The sequence below is a fragment of the Ranitomeya imitator genome, chromosome 5 (assembly GCF_032444005.1).
Source record: "Ranitomeya imitator isolate aRanImi1 chromosome 5, aRanImi1.pri, whole genome shotgun sequence".
NCBI classification, from domain to species: Eukaryota; Metazoa; Chordata; class Amphibia; order Anura; family Dendrobatidae; genus Ranitomeya; species Ranitomeya imitator.
The window spans coordinates 178,848,921-178,869,136 of NC_091286.1; the positions used below are offsets into that span (position 1 = coordinate 178,848,921).

The window sequence follows — 20,216 nt, forward strand, 5'->3', positions numbered from 1 at the left end:
GCCTTAGTGTGTTGTAATACCTTTACTTCGTTAGCAGTTAATTTACACATTTTGTTAAAATAATAATAGTTCTTTTGTCTGGATATTTGGATCATCTTATCATGTTCACTAAGGAAACATTTTTTTAATAATAATAAAGCTTGATGAATATGCAATGAGGTGTTAGTTTGTTCTTTTTTTCTTCAATATTGATTTTCCTTGTTAATTCTAAAATGTTTTCTTTGTTTTTCCTTCTCGGAATTGCATTCAGTTGAATGCTGGTACCGCATATGGGTGCTTTATGAGATTTTCCGTAAAAAAGCTGGGGACATATTAGGAGTGGAGTTTTCTTTAAAAAAATAATACAATTGCTTTTTCTATTTCTTCTTTATCATCATCACCCCTCATCTATGCACAGCCCCTTATCTTCATCATCCCCCCATTTACGCATAGCCCCCCATCTCTGCACAGCCCCTCATCATCATCCCTAAAAAAGTGGATTTTAAAATTTTGTTGGAAAAATGAGAAACTGATGATCAACTTTTAATCCTTCCAACTTCCTAACATAAAAATTTGTTTAAAAAATTATGCACATGTAAAGTAAACATGTGGTAAAATTTGAAAATTGCGAAATTTCCTATATTTTTGCCACATTTCCGATATTTTCACAAATAAACGCAAGTCAGTTGGCTTGGTCACTAAAGGACTAATCTTGTAGTAACAGTTGTTTTAGTTGTGGTTTTAAATAAGCAACAGACTTCAGGCTAAAATACAATATGGTATTGTACTGTATGTAATTTCTACCTTATCAGGTGTATTTAATGCTTCAGATATGGATTATTCAATGAAACCATTGAAAACATTTTTGGATTGTTTTGCTCTCATCTGTCCAATGTTGTACTTAGCTATGTGCACACGTTGCAGATTTGACTGTGGAATTTTCTGTGCAGATTCTGAATTTCTTGGCAGAAAACGCAAGTCAGAATCTGCACATTTTTTTGGTCTGTGCACATGGAGCGCCCCCAGACCCAGGGCCGCGGGTTACTCGGTACCGTTCCTCTCTGTCTCAGTTCTGGGGTTGTCACGGTGGCTGGACCCGGTCCGTGACCCTGCTAAGGGGCGCCCAATAAAAGGGTGATGGAGGTTGTTAGGTGTTGGTGACGCCACCTGTGGTATTCGGTCAGGTCGACCGACGCTGCTTGGGGGTCCGCTGGGGTGAAGTAATGGCAGCTAGATGGTATGCCTTCCCAGAGGTGAAATATGTCCCCAGGGCTTCCCAGTAGTGTAAGTGGCGATGGTGTGAGGCGCAGTCAATAACGAGGACACAGGGTTGCAGTCTCTTTACCTTTTACTGAAGGCTTTGGGATCCTCAATCCAGAGCACTGTCAACTGGGCTGTCTGAGACCGGCTGGTCCGAAGGCACATCCAGAGTTCCCTTTGAAGGTGGAAATCGTTGCCTACCACTAGCGCCTGTGTGTTGTAGTGCTTCCCTGCTGAGCATTTGGGATAGTCCTCACAACTTCTGTTCTCGTTCGTTCTTTCTAGTTATTTCTCTCCGTCCCCCAAGTTTATCTGGATAGGACGCACCCGTTTGACGGGGAAGGCTCGGAGCTATTCTGGGACCCTAGAGACGCCCCTCTCCACGGTTGCCCCCTATATTTGCTTAGGTGATGTACAGTTAGGGCCAGAAATATTTGGACAGTGACACAATTTTCGCGAGTTGGGCTCTGCATGCCACCACATTGGATTTGAAATGAAACCTCTACAACAGAATTCAAGTGCAGATTGTAACGTTTAATTTGAAGGGTTGAACAAAAATATCTGATAGAAAATGTAGGAATTGTACACATTTCTTTACAAACACTCCACATTTTAGGAGGTCAAAAGTAATTGGACAAATAAACATAACCCAAACAAAATATTTTTATTTTCAATATTTTGTTGCAAATCCTTTGGAGGCAATCACTGCCTTAAGTCTGGAACCCATGGACATCACCAAACGCTGGGTTTCCTCCTTCTTATTGCTTTGCCAGGCCTTTACAGCCGCAGCCTTCAGGTCTTGCTTGTTTGTGGGTCTTTCCGTCTTAAGTCTGGATTTGAGCAAGTGAAATGCATGCTCAATTGGGTTTAGATCTGGAGATTGACTTGGCCATTGCAGAATGTTCCACTTTTTGGCACTCATGAACTCCTGGGTAGCTTTGGCTGTATGCTTGGGGTCATTGTCCATCTGTACTATAAAGCGCCGTCCAATCAACTTTGCAGCATTTGGCTGAATCTGGGCTGAAAGTATATCCCGGTACACTTCAGAATTCATCCGGCTACTCTTGTCTGCTCTTATGTCATCAATAAACACAAGTGACCCAGTGCCATTGAAAGCCATGCATGCCCATGCCATCACGTTGCCTCCACCATGTTTTACAGAGGATGTGGTGTGCCTTGGATCATGGGCCGTTCCCTTTCTTCTCCAAACTTTTTTCTTCCCATCATTCTGGTACAGGTTGATCTTTGTCTCATCTGTCCATAGAATACTTTTCCAGAACTGAGCTGGCTTCTTGAGGTGTTTTTCTGCAAATTTAACTCTGGCCTGTCTATTTTTGGTATTGATGAATGGTTTGCATCTAGATGTGAACCCTTTGTATTTACTGTCATGGAGTTTTCTCTTTACTGTTGACTTAGAGACAGATACACCTACTTCACTGAGAGTGTTCTGGACTTCAGTTGATGTTGTGAATGGGTTCTTCTTCACCAAATTAAGTATGCGGCGATCATCCACCACTGTTGTCATCCGTGGACGCCCAGGCCTTTTTGAGTTCCCAAGCTCACCAGTCAATTCCTTTTTTCTCAGAATGTACCCAACTGTTGATTTTGCTAGTCCAAGCATGTCTGCTATCTCTCTGATGGATTTTTTCTTTTTTTTCAGCCTCAGGATGTTCTGCTTCACCTCAATTGAGAGTTCCTTTGACCGCATGTTGTCTGCTCACAGCAACAGCTTCCAAATGCAAAACCACACACCTGGAATCCACCCCTGACCTTTTAACTACTTCATTGATTACAGGTTAACGAGGGAGACGCCTTCAGAGTTAATTGCAGCCCTTAGAGTCCATTGTCCAATTACTTTTGGTCCCTTGAAAAAGAGGACGCTATGCATTACAGAGCTATGATTCCTAAACCCTTTCTCTGATTTGGATGTGGAAACTATCATATTGCAGCTGGGAGTCTGCACTTTCAGCACATATTATATATATAATTGTATTTCTGAACATGTTTTTGTAAACAGCTAAAATAACAAAACTTGTGTCACGGTCCAAATATTTCTGGCCCTAACTGTATGGTAGACAGCCAACCTATAATTAACTGCCCTGCGGTATTTGAAGTAAGGCATAAAGTCAGTTACTTCCTCAGTGTTCCGGTCACCGGCTTCGCGCCTCAGTAGGATGTTGCCGTTCTCGGGGCACAACTTCTACTGGTTCTCCTTGGTGCTTGATCTCGTTTGTCACTGTCCACAATATCCTTCGCTTCGTGTCCTTTCTTTAGATGCCGCCGCAAGGTAGTGCAGGCGCGGCTCTGTAACGATCTGTCCTTGTCGCTAAGTCACTGCCAGGTTCCCACGCCTGACAGGGACCCCTCTGAATCTTCCCCGCAACACCCCCTGCCACGGGATGTTGCCTGGAAAAAACCCAGTCAGCTTCTGACTAACTTCCTATCCAACCCCTAGTTTTACCAGTGTGAGGAGTGGCCTAATAAATAAATCCTTTTGTTTCCCCTAGTGGCCTGAGTGTGAAGTGTAATGTGTGCTGGTGATACCTGGTCAGGTGAACTCCTTTAGTGCCATCGGACGTACCATCACTCCCCTTAGTGGCAGAGCGACACCACTGCAACGACCAGGTCTCTGGGGCGCTGCACACATGTTGCAGATTTTTGTGCAGATTTCTTCCTTTTTTTTTTACCCCTGCAGATTTCTATTATGGAATGGGTGCAGAAACGCAGCAGATCTGCACAAAGAATTGACATGCTCCTTTTTTTAATCTGCTGTGTTTTCTGTGCAGAATTGTCTGCACCATTAGCACAGCATTTTTATTTTGCCATTGATTTACATTGTACTGTAAATCACTTGCAGATCTGCAGCGTTTCTGTGCGGAAAAAAAAAAGGCAGCAGTTCTGCAGGAAATCTGCAACGTGTGCACATACCCTAAAGTCTTTCCCAGCTTGTCAGTCTCTATGTCCTCCACATATAAACAGGATAAATGTGTACCTAATTACCTCTAATGGTGACAACTGGTACTACATTGTGAATTTACTTGCTGCACATTAATGGGCAGAACATGGATGACAAATTCAATCCAGAAAAATGTTTCAATGCTTTTTCTCAGTTTTACAGATCACAGAAATGTTCACAAACCAGTGGCCTCTGATGATGTTACACTGCCAGCCAATCACAGAAATGCCTCAACCAAGATGACTACGGCCTTACAGTGACTCATAGGCAATCCTCGCATGCTTCCTGGCTGCGCAAAGCTATGTGCTCACCTTGAGTATTTGTAGAAATTTCTGCAATGTTTCTACTTCTCTCTGAATTTGTTGGCAGCCAAAGCGCTGGAAAAACGTGCATCTTTTTGCATGCGGTTTTGTACAGCAATGAAAAAGTTTTGTAATTACCTTGTTCAACACCTTTTTCATGCTTATTTGCCACATCACAGGCTATAAATTCCAGCCCTCAGCTGCCCCATAAGAATTTCATATTTGAAATGACAATTTTGGCACTTAGTAGGCTCTTCCCAATTCCCTGGTGCAGTCACATCAGGGTAATGAGATCAGGGGTTGTGTCAGCAGCTGCCACTGATAGCAAGCCCTAGGTTTAGTAATGAAGAGGTGTCAGCCAGGCATAAATAAAACGGACACATTGTTTAATCATTTAAAATTAGCCCAATTTACTCACCAAACGGTAATCCAAGGGTTAAAGCAATGTCCCATGTCACTAAACTATGTAGGAGCTTTCACAAAATGAACCTACGTAGACTGTAACCAAACAGCAACTGGCAGAACTTGGCACGCACTGCGATACCTGGCGGCAGTGACCAACGTGGGGTAATTAGGGCTCATACTCATCTGCAACAAAAATGGACAAGAGCAATCCGATAAAAAAATCGGATTGCACTCTGACCAATGTTAATATATGTGTCCCTGCTCATCTGCAATTTTTTTCTCAGCTGAAGTCGAACTGATGAACTACGGTGAACCTTCTCTCTGCAGCTCAGCACTACACACTACAGGAGCAATTACATGCAATTACAGTGTGTTGCCGGCTGCTAGTAGAGCAGTCGCATCAGCTTATGTGACTGCTGTACAAGTGATCTGAATCTTCATGGGACAGCACAAAAAACACACAAAGAATTGACATGCTGCAGATTTAAAAGTAGCACAAATCCTGGAAGGCGAAATACTGATCATGTGCATAGCACTTCAGGATTCTCATTGACTTTGCTGGCATAAGACTTTGCAGGCCAATTCCATGTGGAAAAAATACCATAAAAATGCACCATGTGCACACAGCCAAAGATGCGAGGTGGGGATTTGAGTGGAGTGCCCCCAGACGCAGGGCCGCGGGTTACTCGGTACCGGTCCTCTCTGTCTCAGTTCTGGGGTTGTCACGGTAGCTGGACCCGGTCCGTGACCCTGCTAAGGGGCGTCCAATAAAAGGTGATACAAGTCTGTCAAGGTTTCGTGATGCCACCTGTTGTACTCGGTCAGGGTGACCGACGCTGCTTGGGGTCCACTGGGGTGATGTGATGGCAGCTAGATGGTATACCTTCCCACAGATGAAGTATGTCCCCAGGGCTTCCCAGTGATGTAGGTGTCGATGTTGTGAGGTGCAGTCAATAACGAGGACACAGGGTTGCAGTCTCTTTACCTCTTTACTGGTGACTTCAGGATCCTCAATCCAGAGCACAGTTAACAGGGCTGTCCGAGACCGGCCGGTCCGAAGGCACATCCAGAGTTCCCTTTGCAGGTGGAAATCGTTGCCTACCACTAGCGCCTGTGTGTTGTAGTGCTTCCCTGCTGAGCATTCGGGATAGTCCTCACAACTTCTGTTCTCGTTCGTTCTAGTTCTTTCTAGTTCTTGCTCGTTCTTTCTATTCTCCGTCCCCCAAGTTGGTTATGGCTAGGACGCACCCGTTTGACGGGTAGGCTCGGAGCTCTTCCGGGACCCTAGAGACCCCTCTCCACGGTTGCCCCCTATGTCTGCTTAGGTGATGTAAGGTAGACAGCCAACCTATAATTAACTGTCCTGCGGAGTTTGAAGTAAGGCATAGAGTCAGTTACTTCCTCGGTGTTCCGGCCACCAGCTACGCGCCTCAGTCGGATGTTGCTGTTCTCGGGGCACGACTCCTACTGGTTCTCCTGTATGCTTGATCTCGTTTCTCACTGTCCACAATATCCTTCGCTTTGTGTCCTTTCAAAGGATACTGCCGCAAGGTAGTGAAGGCGCGGTTCCGTTACGTTCTGTTCTTGTCGCCAAGTCTCTGCCAGGTTCCCACGCCTGACAGGGACTCGCCTGAAGTCTTCCCCGCAACACCCCCTGCCACGGGATGTTGCCTGGGCAAAACCCAGTCAGCTTCTCCCTAACTTCCTATCCAACCCCTAGTTTTACCAGTGTGAGGAGTGGCCTAATAAATAAAACTTTTTGCTCCCCCTAGTGGCCGGAGTGTGAAGTGTAATGTGTGCTGGTGATACCTGGTCAGGTGAACTCCTTTAGTGCCATCAGACGTATCATCACTCCCCTTAGTGGCAGAGCGACACTACTGCAACGACCAGGTCTCTGGGGCGCTGCATGAGCACCGCCCATTACTCGCTGAGTAATGGACACATCCGAGCACCGTGATACTCACGTGATAACCAAGTATTACCAAGCACGTTTGCTCATCCCTATTGGTAAGTTATTAAAGGCCGTGGGAGAATGCTAGAGAAAGAAGATGAGTGGGATATAGGGAGAGTGGATTATCAATGAGAATGTTAACGTTCCCCATGATGAGAGAGGGAATGTCAAAGAATAGCTAGTGTTGAAACCAGGTGGCAATGTGATCAAGGAACTGGTTGGTTTTACCTGGAGAGTGATACACAACTGCCACTCGCAGGGAGAAGGGTTTGAATAGTGTAATGTAAACGTCAAAGGAAGAAAAAAAAAGTAACGCTAATGGGGGATAACCTGCACAGCACATTATGATGAAAGGACCTAACTCCTCCACTTTGTCTGCCCTAGAATAAACTCCTGGACAGTTCGTCCTATGATCTGAGAATGATGAAAATTAAATATGCTGTTATTTGTGAAATAGTAAAAAAGAAGGAAAGACGTGCACTCTAGCTTGGCAGGTGCTGACTGAACGTGAAAATATTCCACTGACCGTAATCCAGAGGATAATCAGTCATACTCAGAGTCTCATATAATTTGCAAAAAAAGGATTTATTTAAATCACCAGATAAAGAAAATTGCTTCACCGCAGTAGAGAAATGCAAACTATTTCATAAGGTAACGTTTCGACCATGTCCCTGGTCTTTATCAAACCTTATTGGAGAAGAAAAGAATACATAAATAAATATAATAGAGATATATACGAAAAGAAAATATATATAGGAAAATAAGACAAAAGGATATAATGGTGCTGTACAATTATATATACACAATATCCATACAAATAAATCCTTAGACTCAAAGAAATAATCTGGTATTATGCAAAGAATTCATGACACAGTATAAATAATAAGATGGAGACTATTCTGAATCATACATGGGTTTAATGTCCAAAGGGTACTAATATAGGGTGGTGGAGTACTATTGCAGACGTAAAAAAGCTGACACATGAAGAGCAGCAGATACTGACCTTATAATAGAGAATCAAGGATGGTAGAGTAGTGTAAAGTTGATAAATACTGAAATCCCATTGTGGGCTGCAAGGAAGTAAAGTCAGAAACCAGTTAGGAAACAGTTAAATAGTGAAGTGGAGCGCGCTTGATGTACCAACCTTGTCTGGTGCTGCTTTGGGAATCACTGGTGAACTAAAGCAGCTCAGGAGGCAGTCTTTTTATACATGTGTAGGCAGGAAACAGAGGGAAGGGTGGAGATAAGCGCTGTCATCAGCGTGTATGTGAAACAGTCTATGTGAGAGGCAATATGACTGGGTGGAAGGAGAGGGAATGAACTGTGTTTCTACTAACAGAGACAGAAAATATAGGTCAAAATAATGAAAAGATGATAGCCAGGTTGTGGTACCGTATTTTCCGGCGTATAGGACGACCTTTTAACCCCTGAAAATCTTCTTAAAAGTCGGGGGTCGTCTTATACGCCGGGTCTCGTCTTAAAGGGCGGGTGCATATGGTGGGTGGGGGGGAGTGGTCCCGATGACGAAGAGAGGGGGCATCTCACTGGGAAGGTGTAAGTGAAGTATCCCCCATTACCTCATTGTAGCAAAGCAGCGATGATCTCTGTGCTGGGGGGCGGCGTCAGCGTATCTCTGTGCAGCATTGCCGGCATTTCCTCAAAGCCCAGAGGCAGCAGCAGCTCCATTGCTGCGATGCGGTGGCCTCCAGGAAAATGGCGCTGGGGCGGCGCATACTCAGATTCAGATCTCGTTCTGAGATTAAAAAAAATAAAGATGAAAAATAAAAAATATAAATAAATGATGAATTGAAATAACTTAAAAATAATATTGGAAGCAACCAGATATGATAAAATGAAGGTGAAAGATATGATAAAAAGAAAAAAAAATGAAAAATAAGAAAAGTAAGAAAAAATAAAAGGAAAAATGAAAAGAAAAAGCTAATAAAAAGAAGAAAAATGAAGAAATTGAGAAAAATAGAAATAATAAAAATTAATAATTAAAAATAATAAATTAAAAATAAAGGAGTGAAATAAAGCATGAGGCAAAAATCCACAGTATAATAGATGGCCAATGTTTCCGTTCATTCATGGACCTTTGTCGGGGCCTGAATCAAGCAGCTTGGTTCATGTCTCCTTTTTCACATGGAGACAACTGCACATACCCACACTGCTTGATTCATATGAACTGGCCACAAAAGTTATCTACAGTAATTATTAGGTATTACTCCAGGAAGAAAGGTGCTAAAGATGGTATTTTTAATTGTTTGATATTATCTTTTTTTTTTTGCAGAGGTTCTGTGTTTATCACATATGAAATACAGTCTCTTAGAAAAGCCATCACACTTGATACGCAAGCAGTCCAACAAGAAAAGCTCCAGTCTTACATCTATGTGCATACTCTTTTAGCAGATCAAAATTATTTCCAAGGTAAGAAATATTTGCACTTAATAGTAAATCTAGAGATCCTATATCGTGTTATCCATATACAGCACTTGTTTTCCCTACTCTACTAAGCAAATTTGTTAAATATTATTTCTGTTTTGATGTTTGTTGTAAACCATTACCCCTTCACTAATATCAGACGTATTGGTATGGCTTATGTTGGATCCCAGTGTATGGAGTGAGTTCAGTAGCTGAGACTATCTCATACCAGGCAGATGCCAGTTGTAATGTGTAGCTGTCATCTACCTGTAACTACAGCTGGACTTAAATCGCCTGGTAATCGACCTCCAACAACTCCTGGCGATGTGATTGCAGGAAACCAGTGGGTCCTTATGGCAGCCCGGGAGCCTGCTGGAGCCCCTGTCACAGCCACCCTGATACTTCTGGATAAATGAAGTAAATAAAAAGAAATCTAATCAGCTCACTTATTCCCCATTAAAAATAAACAAAAAAAAGGAAAAAAATAAAATTATTTGGTGTCTTCGCACCCAAAAAAGTCAGATTTTTCAGTATATAAAAAATAACCTCTGAAGAAAAAGTAGTTGAGATCCAGCTCCTTAAAAGGTAATATTTATTGGTATCAAAAAAATAAAATTCCATAGAAATAGGACAACCAAGCTCCCTCCGGTAGGTGCCCCTGCGCTGGAGAGGCTAAACGGCAACGCGTTTCGATCAAACGATCTTTTTCAAAGCCATATCCTGATTTATTTGAGCTATCCTATATGAGGAAGCTCCTCCAATCAGATTACCTGAGTAGGTCACATGACATTTAGTAAGGTCCTAATATAAAATCATTATACAAACATGCAATATAATAAAATATTCACTTCCTATCTAGCAGTAATGCAACATTGTTTCATTTAGTTTATTAAGTCCCATCGGGAATCGGGTATTAAGGTGAAATATCCAATATACCTCTCGCGTCAGCGTCTCCGCCACGAAGAGGCACACTGACTTGTTCTATTCCCTGGACCTGAAAGCTGGCAGTACTACGAGCGTGGTGGGTCACAAAATGTCTGGATGCTGCCGATATATTTCTATTAGTGCCCTGCGTATTATTTATATCATGTAAGTGTTCCCGAATGCGTGTCTTGAGTTTCCTCATTGTACACCCAACATACGATAAATTGCAGTCTTTACAATTAATTTTGTATACTATATTAGTATGGTTACAATTAATATATTGCTTGACATTAAATCTCATTGTTTCTTCCGCATTTTGAAACGTTTTAGATACCAAAGCATATTTGCAAGTACTACAATTATTTGTACCGCATCTAAAAAAAACCCGGATAATTAAGCCATGTTTTTGGACCTTTCTCTGGGCGAAATGTATTAGATGCTATTCGATTACCGATGGTCGATGCTCTTCTCGATACCACATTAATACCCGAATTCAGTATATCATATAGCTGTTTGTCCTCATAAAGAATGGGTAAATATCTGTAAATAGTATCTTTAATTTTCATAAATTGAGGACTATATTTGAAGCATATATACGTTTTTTTCTCCATATTGCGGTTACTATTTTTGTTTACTGTTATTAACTCCTTGCGTTCCTTTTTTTCTACAATTTTTTTCGCTCGATTAATTGTCCATTGAGGGTATTTACGGTTTTTAAGTTTTCTTTCTACTTGTTCGTATTCTCCTTTTAGATCTCTTTCCAAACTACAGTTTCGTTTGATTCTGGTAAACTCACCCACTGGGATCGCCTTTACTGTATGTTTATTGTGGCTGCTACTAGCATGTAGGATGGTATTCCCTCTAACTGGTTTGTGATGCGTTTTGGTAATAACATTATGATTGATATGACCTGTAAGCTCCAGGTCCAAAAATGAAATACTGGTACTATCCCATTTATGTGTAAATTTAATATTGTACATATAATCATTAAGATAATGCATAAAGTGTGGTATGGCAGATACATCTCCCCCCATATAATGAGGGTATCATCTATGTATCTGCCATACCACTCCACCTGGTCCAAAAACGGATTGGTCACCGAAAAAACGCATTCCATTTCCCAGAATGACATAACAAGATTTGCAAGAGAGGGTGAATATTTAGCACCCATAGGCACTCCAGTTTGTTGGATATAAAATTGACCATCAAAGAGAAAAAAATTATTAGTTAGTAAATATTGTATTACCCCCAACAGATATTGAACCAAATCCTCCGTATAATTGCTAAATTTTACAAGGTGGTATTGTATTGCTTGTAATGCTAAGCTATGTGGAATACTAGTATACAACGATATAACGTCGCAACAGAGCCAGGAATAATTAGCCTGCCATATTTTATTGTCCATAGTTCGCAAGATCTCTTTAGCGTCCTTTATGTATTCTGGAGTGCGTTTCACTAGAGGCTGGAGAAGTGAGTCTACCCATTGAGAGAGTTTTTCATTGCAGGAACCAATTCCGGACACTATGGGTCGCATAGGGGGAATACCCTCTGTCTTGTGTATTTTGGGTACCCCATATATAATGGGGAGAATTGGATTCTCTGTCATTAGATATTCCATTTGTTTTTTATTTATTACTGCCAGACTTAGACCTTCCATGATAATCGTGTCCCTCTTTTTCATGATTTCCTGGGAGGGATTATATTTTAATTTTTTGTATGTGTTATGGTCAGACAACATCTCCAACATTTTTGCATGATGATCAGTTGTCAGTAGCGTAGCTACCAGGGGGGCAGAGGGTGCGGCCGCCCCGGGCCCACCGCTAACAGGGGCCCACCTGGAGCTACACTGCACTTAATTATATCAGCGTGCACAGCCCGCTGATATAGTTAATCTCCATGTTCTGTTGTAGAGCAGGGAGACACGATCTCCTTGCACTACTGCGGGCAGTGACCGGGGAGAGCCAGAGGAACTCATGCACGAGGGAGGAGGATAGGTGCCGGCACTGTACCTGTCTGCTGACTGACTCCAGCATACAGCAGAGTCACGCCCACATTGCACGCTGTGTGAGGTGTCTGCTCTGCTGCAGAGAAGTCAGGAGGACCAGGGCACTGCTTCTGTGAGTGTCCAGAGAAGAACAAGACAGACAGTCACCGGACAGTGGTGCTGTAAGTAACAGTACAGATTTCTGCAGGTACTGGCCGGAGATGTCTGCACCGTGCAGTGAGGATGTGGCAGAACACGGCTCCCCTCCTGATAAGACCCTGCCTTGTGCTGTATATCTGCAGTCTATATCTGAGGCACTGTAGTGTGTGTGTGTGTGTGTGTGTGTGTGTCATATCTTTCTCTGTGTGGGTCCTGCAGCCGGGGTCAAATCTATAAGTGCACATTGCTGACCTGTCTTGTCAGTATATATACACACACTGCATTTACTGATATGAGATCACACAAACACTGGTCTGATTGGACCCTGACCCCGGCTATAGGATATCTATCCATCCATCCTATAGCCAAGGTCAGGATCCTATCAGTACAGTGTCTGCATGATCTCATATCAGTAAATCCGAGGTAGTAAACATGAAAACCCCATTATGAAACCTTGTATTAAAAATAAAAAAGTTGAGGCTGAATATCCATATATATAATTGTCTAAGGGTCACTTCCGTCTGTCTGTCTGTCCTTCTGTCACGGTTATTCGTTCGCTGATTGGTCTCGGCAGCTGGCTGCCACGACCAATCAGCGGCGGCCACAGTCCGATTAGTCCCTCCCTACTCCCCGCAGTCAGTGCCCGGCGCCCGCATGCTCCCCTCCTCTCACCGCTCACACAGGGTTAATGGCAGCGGTAACGGCCCACGGTGTAACGCACTCCGTTACCGCTGCCATTAACCCTGTGTGTCCCCAACTATTTACAATTGATGCTGCCTATGTAGCATCAATAGTAAAAATGTCATGTTAAAAATAATAAAAAAAGCAAAAAACCTGCTATACTCACCCTCCGCCGCCTTTCTTGCTCCTCGCCACGCTCCCGGGACCGCTCCATTGCAAGCGGCAGCTTCGGTCCTGTCCCAGGGCTGGTGTACGACAAGGATCTGCCGTGACGTGAGGGTCATGTGACCGAGACGTCATCATAGGTCCTGCTCATACCAGCCCTGGGACCGCAAGCTGCCGCTTGCAATGGAGCGCGATCCCAGGAGCGTTGCGAGGAGCGAGAAAGGCGGCGGAGGGTGAGTATAGCAGGACTTCAATGGGCTATAGGTGAGTATATGTTTTTTTTTTTTTAAGTCTCTATACTACGTGGCTCTGTGCTGGCCAATATACTACATGACTGGGCAATATACTACGTGGCTCTGCTATATACTACGTCGTTGGGCAATATACTATGTGACTGGGCAATATGCTACGTGGCTCTTCTATATACTACGTGGCTGGGCAATATACTACGTGACTGGGCAATATACTACGTGGCTCTGCTATATACTGTGGGGCTGGGCAATATACTACGTGACCGGGCAATATACCGTACTACGTGGGCTGTGCTATATACTATGTGGCTGGGCAATACGTGACTGGGAAATATACTACGTGGCTGGGCAATATACTACGTGGCTGGGCAATATACTACGTGGCTGGGCACTATACTACGTGACTGGGCAATATATTACGTGGCTGGGCAATATACTACGTGGCAGGGAAATATACTACGTGGCTGGGCAATATAGTACGTGGCTGGGCAATATACTACGTGGCTGGGCAATATACTACGTGGCTGGGCAATATACTACGTGACTTGGCAATATATTACGTGGCTGGGCAATATAATACGTGGCTGGGCAATATACTACGTGGCTGGGCAATATACTACATGGCTGGGCAATATACTACGTGGCTGGGCAATATAGTACGTGACTGGGCAATATACTACGTGGCTCAGCAATATACTACGTGACTGGGCAATATACTACGTGACTGGGCAATATAATACGTGACTGGGCAATATACTACGTGGCTGGGAAATATACTACGTGGCTGGGCAATATACTACGTGGCAGGGCAATATACTACGTGGCTGGGCAATATACTACGTGACTGGGCAATATACTACGTGGCTGGACAATATACTACGTGGACATGCATATTCTAGAATACCCGATGCGTTAGAATCCGGCCACCATCTAGTATATGATAAATAGCAAGACAGAAGAAAATAGAAACAGCAAATAGGTTCGTATAGGAGATCATATATCGGTGCAGGACCCTGAACAAATACTCTGTCTAGACAGCAAAACCCCCAAAGGGGGAGAAGGGGAAAAGGAACAGACGAACCAGGGGGTGTACTTCTTTAGATTGGTAATATTCTACCTCCCTCTCTTTCTTCTGGTTGCCTTCCTTTCTATTTCCCTCTTTTGGTTCTTCTCCAGACAAGAGTATTCCTTTAGGGTTACCTGAATACATTCAGGGAGCTATGCCCATATGCTGGACTCTATATGCACCTACTAGCTCTTTCTATTTTCTTCTATTTAGCTCTTTGTCATATACAGGTCCTTCTCAAAAAATTAGCATATAGTGTTAAATTTCATTATTTACCATAATGTAATGATTACAATTAAACTTTCATATATTATAGATTCATTATCCACCAACTGAAATTTGTCACGTCTTTTATTGTTTTAATACTGATGATTTTGGCATACAACTCCTGATAACCCAAAAAGCCTGTCTCAATAAATTAGCATATCAAGAAAAGGTTCTCTAAACGACCTATTACCCTAATCTTCTGAATCAACTAATTAACTCTAAACACATGCAAAAGATACCTGAGGCTTTTATAAACTCCCTGCCTGGTTCATTACTCAAAACCCCCATCATGGGTAAGACTAGCGACCTGACAGATGTCAAGAAGGCCATCATTGACACCGTCAAGCAAGAGGGTAAGACCCAGAAAGAAATTTCTCAACAAATAGGCTGTTCCCAGAGTGCTGTATCAAGGCACCTCAATGGTAAGTCTGTTGGAAGGAAACAATGTGGCAGAAAACGCTGTACAACGAGAAGAGGAGACCGGACCCTGAGGAAGATTGTGGAGAAGGACCGATTCCAGACCTTGGGGAACCTGAGGAAGCAGTGGACTGAGTCTGGTGTGGAAACATCCAGAGCCACCGTGCACAGGCGTGTGCAGGAAATGGGCTACAGGTGCCGAAATGGGCTACAGAGAAGCAGCACTGGACTGTTGCTAAGTGGTCCCAAGTACTTTTTTCTGATGAAAGCAAATTTTGCATGTCATTCGGAAATCAAGGTGCCAGAGTCTGGAGGAAGACTGGGGAGAAGGAAATGCCAAAATGCCTGAAGTCCAGTGTCAAGTACCCACAGTCAGTGATGGTGTGGGGTGCCATGTCAGCTGCTGGTGTTGGTCCACTGTGTTTCATCAAGGGCAGGGTCAATGCAGCTAGCTATCAGGAGATTTTGGAGCACTTCATGCTTCCATCGGCTGAAATGCTTTATGGAGATGAAGATTTCATTTTTCAGCACGACCTGGCACCTGCTCACAGTGCCAAAACCACTGGTAAATGGTTTACTGACCATGGTATTACTGTGCTCAATTGGCCTGCCAACTCTCCTGACCTGAACCCCATAGAGAATCTGTGGGATATTGTGAAGAGAAAGTTGAGAGACGCAAGACCCAACACTCTGGATGAGCTTAAGGCCGCTATTGAAGCATCCTGGGCCTCCATAACATCTCAGCAGTGTCACAGGCTGATTGCCTCCATGCCACGCCGCATTGAAGCAGTCATTTCTGCCAAAGGATTCCCGACCAAGTATTGAGTGCATAACTGAACATTATTATTTGATGGTTTTTTTGTTTGTTATTAAAAAACACTTTTATTTGATTGGATGGGTGAAATATGCTAATTTATTGAGACAGGTTTTTTGGGTTATCAGGAGTTGTATGCCAAAATCATCAGTATTAAAACAATAAAAGACGTGACAAATTTCAGTTGGTGGATAATGAATCTATAATATATGAAAGTTTAATTGTAATCATTACATTATGGTAAATAATGAAATTTAACACTATATGCTAATTTTTTGAGAAGGACCTGTATATCAAGAGCTGTGCAAGTATCAGCCCACAGAATCCAAGGAGTGGGAGCTATTGCGGGGGTCATTATACAACATGAGAGCTATTGCGGGTACCATTATACAGCGTGAGAGCTAATACGGAGTCATTATACAGCGTGAATGATAATGCAGGGGCCATCATACAGTGTGGGAGCTACTGTGGGGGCCTGTAAAGAGTTTCGGGCTACTGTGAGGGCACAAAGGAGACATTTTACTATGTAAGGGCACAGTGGTGGTATTACTATGTGAATCCGTATGAAGAGCATTGCTGTTGTACAACACTGCAGGTGCAGTAATAGGGACACATACGGCAGCAGTGGCTCAGTATTGGGGTATCAGGGGCAGTAATAGGGACACATATGGCAGCGGCTCAGTATTGGGGTGACACAAGGATGAGGAGTTTGTGCAGGTTGAGAATAGTCCCATTGGGGACAGTGCTGAAAATGTGAAAAGTGAACTGTGTCTTTGTTGTAATCTCTGCAGCAGTCCTGGGTGGAAGAAGTCATGTCGGTCTGGTCCAGATGGAAAAGACGGGAAAAATGAACGATTCAATCAAAAAGAACGTCAGCTGTAGGCCACCATCTACAAGTGTACTGTAATCACTTGTATGCTTTGTACGACTGGTATCCACCACTATATGGTCACTGTATGGTGGTAATATCAGTGTTGGTCTTTTTGGAGATCTTTTTTTACCTACAGCAGGATCATCTGCTGACGTTCTACTATACCCATGATTAGAGTGCACCATCATAGTTGTAATCAGGGGTTAGGGGCCCACTGAGAAGTTTCGCCCCCCCCTGAGCTGGACCCCTAGCTACGCCTCTGTCAGTTGTATTTAGTACCACAACAACCCCTCCTTTGTCCGACATTTTAATAATAAGTTCTGTCATTTCCCTCAATTCATTTATTGCGTTTTGGAGTTTTCTGGGTATATTCCTTCGGCTATTTCTAGCATTATTTTTGCTGTTATTGTATAATTGTCTCAACTCTCTTTCTACTCCCTCCTGGAACCGATCCATACATTCTGATCTATTTTGTATTGGATAATAATATGGATTTTTGGTATTAAAATGTTGAGAGAAATTAACTCTTTCTGAATCCACTACCCTATCCGAACTAAGGTCTTGTAATGTGACCAGAGATACTTGGTCCCTGAAATCCATATTGAGAAATTCATTCTCCACTAGATGTGGGGAAACAATTTCCTCATGGTTCTGTTGCTCTCCAACATTCTCCCCACATAGAAAATGCTTCTTAATAGTCAGGTTTCTGATAAATTTGTTTGTGTCCATAATAGCCGTAAATAAGTCAAAATCCTGGTCCGGGACAAAATTCAGACCCAGGGACAGGACTTGAGTCTGTTCAGATGTCAGCTTTTTAGAAGATAGATTTAGAACATTAATGTATTCATTTATTTCCTCTGCATCTTCTTGTTGCGCGTAATCATTCCGCCTGCGTCTATGTTTTCTCTCCCACCCCACCCCCCCCGCCTTTTGCGTTTTTTGTCTGGCCAAAGGCATTTCTTGGGGTACTTTCCCTGTTGTCACAGGATCTCAACTACTTTTTCTTCAGAGGACTTGCTCGTTTGTCTGCAACGGAAATCCGTGCACCTGTGATCGTCATTGGTGAGCTGGCTGCTTTTCTTTTTCTATGGTATATAAAAAATAACCCCAGTTGGAAAACAGTGTAATTAGAAAAATATTGAAAAGCCAGAATTGGCTCACACACTTCCATAAACAGATAAATGAAAACATTATGGATCTCGGAAAGTGACCACACAGACAATTTTTTTTTTAACTTCCACTATTTTTTCACCCCCAAAAAAGAAAAAACATTAGAAAAGTTTTGTTTTGCTGTAATCATACAGAACTGAAGAACCATTCTTCCAGATCATTGTTACAAAATAAAACCACCAAAATAATTGCCAAATTGCTTTTATTCACACAATTTCACTGCACTCAGAATATTTTTTCCTGTTTTCCACTACATTGAATTGTAAAACTAATAGTGCCATTGAAGACTACAACTCGTGGAAGAAAAGGAAGACAAAAACGGATAATTTGCTTGTTGGGAATGACTTATATCTAAAGCCCCAACTTAATGATAAGTTGTTGTGTCTGCATGATTGTTTTAATTGTTTGGTCTACCCTGCAGCAGCTCTTTTTCTTTCAATTCCTGTATAAGCTCTTATGTGAACCTTATGTGACTGCCATTACAACTCCTGTATTCGTGTATGAGAGCATTCAGTACCTAGCATACATTGTTCCCATAAGTGATCTTATTATAATTTAACACCAAATAGGCATCTACAGTACTTTAGTATAATGGATCTCACGTTTGGTCTAATCATATTCAAGGTCAAACACATCAAAATCTGTATACACTTTTGACATCAAAATGTGTGAAACCTATTGAAGCCTATCAAAAAAGCTACAATATTTGTCAGTAGAGAAAACTGTGTCATCACCCTCATATTTATAGTGGAAAAACACTCATAATCATGCTACAAGGGTTGAAAAAGAACAGAAATTTATACATGTTTATAACCTAGTGTTGTTGGAGACCCTCATGGTCTCACATGTAAGAAGATGTTGAGAAGGAGCAACAACAAGTGGATGTGAAGGGGAACATTGAGTTTTCCCAGGTAAAGCCAAAGAAGAAGGCAAGTAGTCTGTCATGACTCTGTTGTCGGGTGACCCAGGACCATGGGTTCCTTCCCTGTCCCCAACTCAAGGGTTCGCCCTATCTCGCTCTGTTCCCAGGATTACTTCTGAAGGTGAAGATGCCGGGGCCACATACCTTGCCTTATGTCCTGAATCCTCCCCCGTCTGTACCGTTCCCTCACCCAGGGAAGAAGGGAGTAGTTGTGCACTGCAGTTCACCAACCAGATGAACTAGGTAACACGAACAGGGAAAATGGAAAATACCAGGCATACAAATATTCACTCACATATAATAGACGGATGCATCGGGGAGTGGATGATGGGGTAAAACCAATGTAGGAGAAGGAAAGGGAATTATAACACTAACTAAACCAAAGCAACGGTCACTGATAAATCCACCAAACACTTTTTCATATACCCACCAAACTACTATGCTCCCAGACGTGCAGCATAACCTAGCTCTGACGATATGTGTCAGTCAGGACCCAGATCATATAGGGAATAATTGGCTAACCGTGCTCAGCTGAGAGCCCTAGCTCCCAGAGTACTCAACATGACCGATTAATGCCTGTACAGCCAAAAGAAATTTACACTGTTTAAAAATAAGGTGAAGTGCTGCTTTTTCGGAGTAGGAGCAATCAGATGCTGTGTTCTTCTGGCTCCACTCTGTCGCGGTAACCCCATGACACAGTCAGTGTGAAATTGATGATGATGATGACAAAGAGACACACTGCCTGAACAACCAGGTTCTTCTGTAAATCGACTTTGTTTTTTCTTTAGTAGGTACTCTTAACCCCTTCACGACCTTGCCCTTTTCTGTTTTTGCTTTCTCGTTTTTCACTCCCCTCCTTCACAGAGCCATAACTTTTTTATTTTTCCGTCAATATGGCCATGTGAGGGCTTGTTTTTTGCGGGACAAGTTGCACTTGTGAACGACGTCATTGGTTTTAGCATGCTGTGTGCTAGAAAACAGGAAAAAAATGTGCGGTGAAATTGCAACAAAAGTGCAATCCCACACTGGTTTTTTGTTTGGCTTTTTTACTAGGTCCACTAAATGCTAAAACTGACCAGCCATTATGATTCTCCAGGTCATTACGAGTTCATAGACACCAAACATGTCTAGGATACGTTTTATCTAAGTGGTTAAAAAAAAAATCCAAACTTTGCTAAAAAAAAAAAAAAAAAATCCGTGATCTGGGGTCAGGTGAGGGCTTATTTTTTGCGTGCCAAGCTGACATTTTTA

At 42.7% G+C, this 20,216-nt stretch overlaps 1 protein-coding gene across 8 annotated transcripts in view; it reads left to right on the top strand.

The window, feature by feature from the left end:
* The window catches only part of SERAC1 (serine active site containing 1), a 2,030,253-nt gene that overhangs the window by 302,539 nt on the left and 1,707,498 nt on the right, over positions 1-20,216 (top strand). For all 8 annotated transcript variants that reach the window (XM_069769365.1, XM_069769370.1, XM_069769372.1 and 5 more), the window contains one exon: positions 9,144-9,280. In XM_069769365.1, coding sequence (XP_069625466.1) covers positions 9,144-9,280 — 137 coding nt within the window. The remainder of the gene's footprint in view (positions 1-9,143; positions 9,281-20,216) is intronic.